At 36.6% G+C, this 12,013-nt stretch overlaps 1 protein-coding gene across 1 annotated transcript; it reads left to right on the top strand.

Moving 5' to 3' along the window:
- Positions 1 to 7,336: 7,336 nt before the first annotated feature.
- BRL2 (BRI1-like 2) lies at positions 7,337 to 11,187 on the top strand. Its single transcript, XM_028063528.2, has one exon. The coding sequence runs from the start codon at positions 7,510 to 7,512 to the stop codon at positions 10,906 to 10,908; it is 3,399 nt and encodes a 1,132-aa protein (XP_027919329.1). The 5' UTR covers positions 7,337 to 7,509; the 3' UTR covers positions 10,909 to 11,187.
- Positions 11,188 to 12,013: the final 826 nt, after the last annotated feature.

A 12,013-nucleotide genomic window follows, 5' to 3' on the forward strand; every position in this document is an offset into this window, starting at 1 on the left:
TTAAAATACTAAAAAAATAAAATAAAATGTTCGAATCTAAAAAATCAGCATACACTAAAATCTTTTTACAAAAAAGCAACATATTTCTAACGTTTCATTGTAAACGAATATACATAAAGATAAGGTTAATCCTTATCAAACCCAAGTGAACATTTTATTCTAATAATTAACTATAGAATAATCTCATATTTTATGTAACTAGTTTTATTTAAGGAGGAAGTAAAATATCTTAAAAATTATATTAATTTGCTAAGTGAATGCAAAAAATGGAATTTCTAGAAAGGATTTACTTTCATAGATATTGTAGTTTTGTAGTTAGTTTTTTATTAATTGCAGTTGTAAGAAACAACTTATTGAAATGTATTATACTTTAGTATTTGAGAGATATGGTTTATTGCTTTTGTTTGCACATGATACAAGGTTGTCTCCAATGAAATACTATATAGTTCAGCTATCTAAAATCTTCTCTACACTTATAAAGAAAATTCTAAGGTTAAATGTTCAATAAGATAACAAAAAATAACTGCTATTAAATGAACTTCTTTTGGGTTAGATTGAAAATATCCCACAAACACAACAAACATTATGTTAGGTCTAAATTAAAGTATAAAAGTGAACTAATCATTTAACGATAGACTATGTTTTCCACTTCCATAATTCCTCATCTAGTCTTATTAAAATCGTTGGATTTACGGGGAGTTTTCATTTTTTCAGTCCAAATTGAATTTAAGATGGTCCTTTTTACCTTGTCGTCAATAAATGTAAATGTCATTTTTTTGTTTTGTTTTGCATGATCTGATATCGCAGGAAAAACTTCCAACTTACTCAAAGCTTATAAAATTCTCAAAAAGAGGTTCATTAGTAACATCGAAAAGATTGTTGTCAACATAAATTTGAACTATATGGAAGTTAGACACAAAGTTTGTCTGGATTAATGCTATAGACTTTGTTTTTTTCAAAACCTACTTTTAATAAAAAGGAACTAAAATTTTCATACTAAGTTCGAAGAGACATTAGCCCAATTCCCATATAAATGATTGATATCACTTTTAATCCACAACTTTTGAGACGATGAGTTTATGGGTATTTATTTTTATATGATACTCAACTTTCTCATTTTTACTCAATGTGAAACTTAGACTCGTACTTGCATTCTCAACAAGCTCTATTATTCTACATAAATTTCTCTATTAGGATATAGTTCAGACACTATTAACATCGATTTGATTTAGCTCATGACCTAAAAATAAAAGTAAATTCCATATTTTGTGACTAATGTGTACATTTTGGTTTAGTCGATGCTTTTTGTTCTTAATACCCTTTAGTTGCTAATTTGATAAACCTGAATACATGATTCAATGTATGTAACCATATGAAGATGAGGATTTGATGAAGTTTTGCTCAACCTTGATAAAGATTTGATAATTCCATAATTGTTTGAGTTATAATTATTAGGTTTAAGGTTTGTTTGAGTGAGGGTGTGATGCTTGATATTTATACTTTGTTTTAAAAGTTTTTTCAAAGTATTTATTTATGATTTAATTGGTTTAAATGAGTTAAGACATCAACAAATCCTTTATTTGATTTTAATTATGTACTTAAACAACTAAGTGTAAACATAATTTTAAGCGTGTTAGATAATGTCACACATAAAATATTCATTCTAACCCAACAAACATATCTTGTGTAGTTAGAAAAATGCAATTATGTTCAAAATGTGTTTCATCTAATAGATGCAGCTATGATGCAAATGCATACTTGAACATAACATATGCAAGGGAATATATTAAGTCAAATAAGATTGTGTTTGAACATGTAATAAGTATTGTTTTAGGTATAGGGGTCGAGCACCTATATAAAACATTCATTGAATCTCCTTTTTCTTTTGTCACGATTTCTCCTTTCGTGTTATTTAGTCTTCTTTCCCTTAATCTTGTTCGGTTGTCTAGACGATCGGGGTACCTGTCGATTAGGCTCCGATCCTTAAGTCAGTTCAAGTCCGTTCAGTGGTATGCAATTAATGCTATAATAAATGTGAAGTAAAAGTCTTCACCAACTTACCTTGGGCTCCTATTTATAGTTTTCTATATGACCTATGATTAGGGTTTTCTTAATCATGACCCAGTTGCATTTTAAACTTTACTACTGACTTGTTTTACTTTAACTACAAATCTTATATTTTTTTTATATGCCCGACTAACGATGCTGAACATACGCGTGCCGACTAACCATGTCCTTGTGCCCTAATAGTCGGATGAGAATGACAAGTTATGGTCGGTGTTTGTCGACGCTAACATTAAGAAGGATCTCAATGTGATTTTCAATTACTTATCACCAGGGTCGACCGACCGTTGTGGGCGGCCTTCAACCGCTTGCCCTTGGGGCCGTTCGGTTGTGAGCTCCCTAAAATCACTCTGGAAAAATTGCCAGAAAGTTCACAACTTTAGACCCTAACTGTTGGATAGTCTGCTTGTAACGGACGATCTTCGGCCACTTTTCCTTGGGTTGTCCAACTAGAAATATTGATAGGTCCTATGACATTGGTATAATTATTGTCAGATATATACAAAGCATTAAGCATTTCATAGTATACATCAAACACTAATAAATACTTATTTTATACTTGTAAGGATTATATGTAAGACCCAATATTTTTCTGCCATAAATTAAAAGGGCTGCCCCATGTGAGTTGGGCCTAAGGGTTGGCCCAAAGGGAAACAAACCCTAAGTCTACCCTAAACCTCATTCTTCTCACTTTGTTGAAACAGATTTTCTAACCCCCTTTGAGTAGTCGTCACCCTCTCCGATAGGATTCAGCCTTGGAGCTCCGTCGCACTTGTTCGAGCCAGTTTCGTTCCACGTAAGTTGCATCCCATTCCATACCTCTCTTGTTTAGCACAGTTGCTTCGAGTTCCAACTAGGGTCATACTAAGTGGCTTCATGTCCTTCTGTTCTTTTGTTTCCAGCTCGCTAAACCGCTCTAGGAGCTACTGCCTTTCCCTGTTTACACCCAAGAACCCAACTGTTGGCCCTTTTCCAGGTAAGGGAAGCTAGAACCCTCTGGTTGTGTGATGCGTTTTCTGTGGTTGTGTATTTGTATCGTGATTGGTTGAGATTGCATGTTATTGTGAACGTATAAGATGGCTGGAAATATTATTGGGTGCGAATGTATAACTGATACAGGTTGAACAGTGGCGTAGTTTGTTGATCTCGCCCAAGCGACTTGGTCTCGCCTAGGCGAGACTTGTAGAGAATCAACCTCAGCTCGCACTTGAGCTCTCGCTCAGGCGGAGGGTCTTAGTTTTGAGCGAGGTGTTATCTCGCTCAGGCGAGAGACGCTCGCCTAAGCGAGCTTGCGTGGGAGTTTGAGGATGGGTCGCTGCAGTTGTAGCCCAAGCGAGGGGCCTCACTTTTGGGCGAGGAGCGGGCTCGCTTAGGCAAGGGAGGACTCGTCTAAGCGAGTACGCGAGAAACACCCGTTCGCCTCTGTCGCGATCTCGCCTAAGCGAGGGCCTGTCGCTTAAGCGAGAGAACCCCTCTCACTTGAGCGAGGGCCTCTGGCCTAAGCGAAGGTTGGGCGAGAGAATGTGTGGGTACTGTTTGGAATCCTTATTTGAGGTATTAAATACATGCTTGGTTGTATTGCTATGTTCAAATATGAAATGAATGAGTATACATGAAATGGGAGGGCGTATGAGTTGTGATTTATGAGCTCTAACTTGATGTGAGTATGATATATGCATGAGATGATTCATGGAATTAAAATGATGAGTTTGGTATGAGTTCGACATGAGACATGAAAGGGTTGGTATCAATGTGGCATGATAATGATATGAGACGGAGTTCCATATTCATGGTTCGAGAATAATGAGTTGGTATGGTTTGGCTGGGAATACGAAAGAGGTGAATTATGAGAAACTGTATGTGATGTATATGTACATATGTGTGTATGTATGCTGAATCCGTTTGATTGATTAAGAATGTTGGTATGTGTCAGTGCGTAATTCCTTGGAATCTCTAGGTGAGATTTTCAAGGTCGCGTTTCAGTGGTCGAGACGTAATCCCATGGCCCCTGTTAGTGGGTGCCCATGGTGGTACCCCATCTGTATAACTAGGTAAGGATTCAAGGTAAGGATGCATCCTGACACTCTAAGGAGTCAGTTAGTCTCACCTAGAGCGGACTGACTCCTGTGGTGAGAGTAGCAAGAGGCCTGAAATTCATTAAGGGCTAACCTTGTGGTGAGGGAAAATTGATTCATTGTAACACTTGTAACACATAGCTCGGGTGTGAGCAGAGGTATCCACCACAAGTGCAAGCATCCGCTGAATCCGACCAGGTTATATGTATCCGGATGAGTCGAGTCTTAGTGTATTGTTTTGGAAGGTCATAACATGCTTGAGAGATGTATGTATAATTGACTGTGAAAGCATATCTGATTGCATGATAAAACCACTTTTGGCTCTAGCTTACCCTTCTGTTTTTGTTGTGTGTCCTGCTTGTGGTACTCTCTTTTGCGATGATCATCAACTTGTTGATGTGAGTAGATGCGAGGAACAACCGTGGTCAACAGAGAGGTAGTGGTTCCGCTGCTTAGTCTTTGGGTCGACTTCTGCCTTTGGGCTCTTCATTTAGGGCTAAGGCCCATGTATTGTTTTCTCCGGAAATTTGTTTAAGTCATTTTCATTCTCTTACTTTACTTTGTACCCGGTATCGTGGTGTATCTCTTTTATTCATCCTCTAAGCAATTGGGATATTTATAGGAGTGACGTTATACTCTTTTACCCTCGCTTCTTATATTATATTGTGTGACGTATCCTTTATTTAGCTTTATTAAATAAATGGGGTGTTACGTTATATGATTCTTCATTATTTTAAAAAAATAAATTGCAACGTCTTGTCCATATTAAAATCTCTTAAAAAATATACTAAAAGTTACTTTATGCATATAATTTCTACGGAACTCTTGAAAATATACTAAAAATTACTTTATGCATATAATTTCTACGGAAGGTTGTGGACTATTTTCGTAGTATCACGTTACATCAAACATAATTTTGTAATAGAACAATCTCTTAATTGTAACTAATTTTTCGATAAAAGAAAATATAGTTTTACTAATGCATACCTTCCATATATATGAAGGAGGAATTTACCTTTTTTTTTAAGTGGAATGTATCCCTCTTTAGAACATTACAATACATATTTTAATTTGAAAATGATGAATAAATATGAAATTGGTTTTAAAGTTTTAGAAAGATGCATAAAAGTAGTTCATAATTAAATGTCTTTTCTTACACATATATTATTAGTTTGCATCCCTCTCCCAAGTCTGAAACTGAAGAAATTAATATTAAATAAACTGTGGACTCAATATGCTCTCCCACATAAGAAAAAAAAAAGATTCACCACTTGCGAAGAACAACTCAACAGGGATTCATGAAGCAGAATGTGAAGAGATGGTCCCAAACCCAGCTAAAAAGTTAAAAACTTGAAAAGATTAGGGTGGATTTGAACCAAGTGAGAGTGTTGAAGAGTGAATAAACAGTGTGATTCATGAAAGTGCTTGCAAAGCAAGAATGTGAAAGGCACAAAAGGAGGCATCATAACCTCCCATGCCATTAACACTCACCTAATTGATGTTGCTTCATGCTGGGTGGGGGCCTCCAATTTCTTTAATCTACCAACAATTTATTTTTTTTCCAGGAAACATTCAACCATAACACACTATCATCATTTTTTCCCCTTCACATTTCAACATGAGGGCCCCTCATCAAAACATTTTTAACTCTTTATACATTCTAAAGTAAACCATCACAATAATGAAAAGCTACCTCATATGTACATTTTGATTGCAGAATACAGATACAGTCCTTGAGAGAGTGTACAGTTTAAATGCAACTTGAAACATTTAAAGGTTACATCGGTATCAACATCAATAATAATAACATAATAGTGGGAGCCTCTTTATCATTATTTTGTTTGCTTATTTATCAATGTTGCTATTTCTATCAAACACTACTTGAGGATAGTTTCACTGCATTTGTTTTTTATTCCCATCATTTTTCTACTTAAAACTGTCAAAATCATATTTTCCACCCAAATATATGCAGAAGTTCATAACAAATTTGGAATATAAAATATTTTGAAAACTTTAAATTTAATTAAATCTCTCACCTCAACTTTTATGCAACAACATACTATCAATAACTATATCTAACATATTATTCACTCTGAAATTTAAATTATCTTTAAAAGACACTTCTTAAACTTGGAGAAAGAAAATATATTTAAATTATTTTTAATCTTAGTTCTTAAATGATATAAAATTATTGGGTAATAGACTATTTTAAATTTGACCTATTTTTAATCTATCACTCTTATATCATTATATCATACTATTCAAAAATATTAAAATAAATAATTAAACGGTGATTAAAACAATGAGTCAAAAGTAAATAAAACAAATAATTAAAATATCATTATTCTTAGTTAAATGCAATTCAGAATTTATATCAAAGTTTAACTATTTTTGTTTAAATGCAACTTCTATCCCAAAACATATATGAAATTTCAAATGTGAACCCAAATATGTACCCAGTTAGCAGGTGTACCTGATTGTATCAAATAAAGAAACAATGCAGGAGCAATAGGTGATTTGAATGTGTAGAGGACAGTGGTGACATATATATATATATATATATATATATATATATATATATATATATATATATATATATATATATATATATATATATATATACCAGGGAGAAATAAAAAGAAAAGAATGCCTCAAATCAGAAAACAAGCACATAAGTTGCACATGGCGCCAATCTAATGTTTCAGTAGTACTATGTGTGTGTCATATACATATAGGGAAACATTCTCACGCTCACTGACAGACAGTGACTCTTGGATCAAGCACAGTCCAACGTCTCATGTTTCTTTTTTCTTTCGTTCTTATAGCGCCGATCTTTAGATACAGACCTTTGTCTGTGGGTCCCACATCCTTGACTCATAGTCAAATCAATCCATTAACTAAATTCTCTCACTTCTCAACTCTGCATTCTTTATTATACCAACCTTATTTGTATTCGTATCAGTGAAAATGAAACTTTTGAAATGCTTGAACGAGGTAACTGAGTGAAAAATTTGTATCAAGTTTGGACAAAAATCTGTCATGGACATGATCAACAAATCTATAAAACTTCTCAAAAATGGTAAACAAAAAGTAAAATAAAATTATACCAACAAAGTTACGAGTACATACCCACCGCACGCAACACAACCTTATTCCCTCCTTTCAATTTTATAAAACACAAAAAGCAGCAACTCCTTTTGTCACAACAAATTCCCATCATACTTACCACTCTCACTGTGTCTTTCTTTCTTTCTTTCTTTCCTCTCTCCTCTACACACATTAATCTGTATCTCTCTGCATTATCTTTGCAGGCCTCTCTCTCTCTCCCCAGACCTGTGTGTTCTGGCTCTGTACAAGGCTTGTTTTCTCAATGGAGAAAAACCATGTTCAGCTTTTGCCTCATCTCACTGTGACACTTCTAGTGATCACTGTTTTGTTTCCTGTGACTGAATGTGCGGCAGTTTCCTCCATCAAGACTGATGCGCAGGCTCTTCTCATGTTCAAAAGGATGATTCAGAAGGATCAAAGCGGAGTTTTGTCAGGGTGGAAGCTCAATAAGAATCCATGCACCTGGTATGGGGTCTCTTGCACCCATGGAAGAGTTACTCAGCTTGATATCAGTGGGAATAATGACCTTGCTGGGACAATATCTCTTGACCCTTTGTCTTCTATGGATATGTTATCTGTTCTGAAACTGTCTTTGAATTCATTTTCTGTAAATTCTACCTCTTTGCTTCACCTACCATATGGTTTGACACAGCTTGATCTATCCTTTGGAGGAGTTACAGGCCCTGTCCCTGACAACCTTTTCTCCAAGTGTCCAAATCTTGTTGTTGTTAATCTTTCCTACAACAACTTAACAGGCCCTATTCCTGAAATTTTTTTGCAAAATTGTGATAAACTGCAGACCCTTGACCTCTCTTCTAACAACCTGTCAGGGTCTATTTTTGGCCTGAAAATGGATTGCATTTCCTTGTTGCAACTTGATCTATCTGGAAACAACTTGTCAGACTCAATTCCACTCTCTTTGTCAAACTGTACCAGCCTTCAGAGTTTGAATTTAGCTAAGAATATGATTTCTGGGGAAATTCCCAAAGGTTTGGGTCAGCTAAACAAACTACAGACTCTGGATCTTTCCAACAACCAACTCACCGGCTGGATCCCTTCTGAGCTGGGAAATGCATGTGCTTCCCTTTTAGAGGTTAAACTTTCTTTCAACAACATCTCTGGGTCAATCCCATCTGGTTTCTCCTCATGCACTTGGCTGCAACTTCTTGACGTATCTAACAACAACCTGTCAGGACCGTTAGCAGATTCAATCTTTCAGAACCTCGGATCATTGCAAGAACTGCGGCTGGGGAATAATGCTATCAGTGGTCAATTTCCATCTTCATTATCTTCCTGCAAAAAGTTGAGGATTGCGGACTTCAGCTCAAACAAAATTTCTGGATCTATCCCCAGAGATTTGTGTCCAGGGGCAGCCTCACTTGAGGAGCTGAGAATGCCAGATAATCTTATTACAGGTGAGATTCCTGCTGAACTGTCAAAGTGCTCACAGCTGAAGACAATTGATTTTAGTCTGAACTATCTCAATGGTACAATTCCGGAGGAGCTTGGACAACTTGAAAATCTTGAGCAGCTGATAGCATGGTTCAATGGCTTGGAAGGAAAAATTCCATCAAAGCTGGGCCAGTGCAAGAATCTGAAGGATCTCATACTCAATAACAATCATCTCACTGGTGAACTTCCCATTGAGTTATTCAATTGCAGCAATCTTGAATGGATATCACTGACAAGCAATGAGCTTAGTGGTGAAATACCGCGTGAGTTTGGTCTCTTGACAAGGTTAGCAGTTCTGCAGCTTGGAAACAACAGCTTGTCTGGCGAGATACCAGCAGAGCTAGCGAATTGCAGCAGTTTGGTGTGGTTGGACTTGAACAGCAACAAGCTCACCGGAGAGATCCCTTCAAGACTTGGAAGACAGCTAGGAGCAAAATCCTTGTTTGGGATCCTTTCAGGGAACACTTTGGTGTTTGTAAGAAATGTTGGAAACTCATGCAAAGGAGTAGGAGGTTTGCTAGAATTCTCTGGTATTCGACCTGAAAGACTCTTGCAGGTCCCAACATTGAGGACTTGTGACTTCACAAGACTCTATTCTGGTCCTGTCCTCAGCTATTTCACCAAGTACCAGACTCTGGAGTATCTTGATCTTTCATATAACGAGCTTCGTGGAAAAATCCCGGATGAATTCGGAGACATGGTGGCTTTACAAGTTCTCGAATTATCTCACAATCAGCTCTCTGGAGAAATCCCTTCAACACTTGGCCAGCTAAAAAATTTGGGTGTGTTCGATGCATCACACAACAGATTGCAGGGCCATATTCCAGACTCATTCTCAAACCTCTCGTTCTTGGTTCAAATTGATCTATCGAACAACGAGTTGACAGGGCAAATTCCCTCTAGGGGGCAACTGAGTACACTTCCAGCTTCCCAGTATGCAAATAACCCTGGCCTTTGTGGTGTACCATTACCTGACTGCAAGAGCGACAATAACCAACCCACAACAAATCCAACCGATGATGCTGGTAAAGGTGGCCATAAAACAGCAACTGCAACATGGGCAAACAGCATTGTCATGGGAATTCTCATCTCTGTTGCTTCTGTCTGTATTTTAATCGTGTGGGCAATTGCAATGCGCGCAAGGAGGAAGGAGGCCGAAGAAGTGAAGATGCTCAATAGCTTACAAGCATGCCATGCAGCTACAACATGGAAAATCGACAAAGAGAAAGAGCCACTAAGCATCAACGTTGCAACATTTCAGAGGCAGCTGAGGAAACTCAAATTCTCGCAGCTGATTGAAGCAACTAATGGGTTCTCCGCAGAAAGCCTAATTGGGTGTGGTGGTTTTGGCGAAGTGTTCAAGGCCACACTCAAAGACGGGTCAAGCGTGGCCATAAAGAAGCTGATTCGACTGAGCTGCCAGGGTGATCGAGAATTCATGGCAGAGATGGAAACGTTGGGGAAGATCAAGCACAGAAATCTGGTTCCTCTGTTGGGGTACTGCAAAGTGGGGGAAGAGAGGCTCCTTGTGTATGAATACATGGAGTATGGAAGCCTAGAAGAGATGCTTCATGGGAGAATCAAGACGCGTGATCGGCGCATTTTGACATGGGAAGAAAGGAAAAAGATTGCAAGAGGTGCAGCTAAAGGGCTTTGTTTCCTGCACCACAATTGCATTCCTCACATCATACACAGAGATATGAAGTCAAGCAATGTGCTACTTGACCATGAAATGGAGTCCAGAGTTTCAGATTTTGGAATGGCAAGACTTATAAGTGCCCTTGATACACATCTTAGTGTGAGCACACTTGCAGGAACACCTGGGTATGTTCCACCAGAGTACTACCAAAGCTTCAGGTGCACTGCTAAGGGAGATGTGTACTCATTTGGAGTTGTGATGTTGGAACTGCTTAGTGGAAAACGACCTACTGACAAAGAGGACTTTGGTGACACCAACTTGGTTGGGTGGGCAAAGATGAAGGTCCGTGAAGGGAAGCAAATGGAAGTTATTGACCAAGACTTGCTTTTGGCCACTCAAGGAACTGATGAAGCAGAAGCCAAAGAAGTGAAGGAGATGATAAGATATTTGGAGATTACTTTGCAGTGTGTTGATGACTTGCCTTCAAGAAGGCCAAACATGTTGCAGGTAGTGGCTATGCTGAGAGAGCTTATGCCTGGATCAACTGATGGAAGCAGCAACAGTGCTTGAACCACGTTATTGTCCATAGTTATGACAGAGGAACGAATGAATGAAGATATGAAATGAGGCTTGCAAGATTTTCTCTGCATCTGTTATTACTCAGTTTATTGTGCCTAGTTTCTCAATTTCTTTGTTCATTTGTTGTGTTTATTTAGTATTTATTCTCAGTGTTACTGTGTAACTCCACCCAATATTAACGTTCCAGTCATAGACGCGTTAAATTCATTAAGCCGGTCTGATACAATCAACTGAGGCAATTCATCGAACACAAAGGTGAAAGTGTTTTCATGCATCGTTTACTGGGTGAGATGAGATGAAACAGTAAACACTAAGATCCAGATGTTCATTGTTAGAACTAACTCAGTAACGTCATCACCATTTTTTTCTATTTAACATCTGGTCCCCCTATCTTTAAAGATTAATAATTTTATAAGTACTTTTTAAAATGTAACAAAATTGATAAAGTACTCATATTGTTGTAATTATTTTTCAGAACATTAGTTGTTAGTATGAGAAGTTTCACATTTAACACAAGTTTTGCAACAATTGATAAGGTTTTCTGTTATAACGAATGAAAAAGTTAATTCTAAGAGTGAAAATGAGTATAATTTAATCCTGCAAACTTTCTCCACAATGAATTAATTATAATATACACTCAATAGTTCTTTTATACGTTTCCTTCTCAGATACTATCAGAAAACTCTCTGACTGTTTTAGTATATAAAATTGACACTTCTTACAAATTATCGGATGAAAAATGATTCACAAAATTTTATTAGATAAAATTAACAAATAATTATTTTTGGTAAAAAAAAACTTATTATTTTATTTTTTAACTTTCATAAAATAATAAAAAGTTATTCTATTTAATAACTTTGTCAACTTTATCAAAAATTTGTTTCTCAAAAAATTATTTTCCTTTGCCCATTTCTTTTCAACTGAACATATTTTGGAGAGTTTGTGGATATTCAACTTAGTCAACCTAAACTGAAAACGGAAAAGGGATCAATGGGCTGAAGTTATTCAACTTAGTCAAGGTCCAAACCGTGTATATATATATATATATATATATATATATATATGAACTTAACAAAAAGAAAATTACGAACTAAAA

This window comes from Vigna unguiculata, chromosome 3, assembly GCF_037176805.1.
Source record: "Vigna unguiculata cultivar grain cowpea cultivar isolate G323 ecotype 2 chromosome 3, ASM3717680v1, whole genome shotgun sequence".
In the NCBI taxonomy this organism is placed as follows: domain Eukaryota; kingdom Viridiplantae; phylum Streptophyta; class Magnoliopsida; order Fabales; family Fabaceae; genus Vigna; species Vigna unguiculata.

Coding starts and splice junctions, on each gene's coding strand:
- BRL2 (XM_028063528.2), top strand. CDS start 7,510: ATGGAGAAAAACCATGTTCAGCTTTTGCCTCATCTCACTGTGACACTT.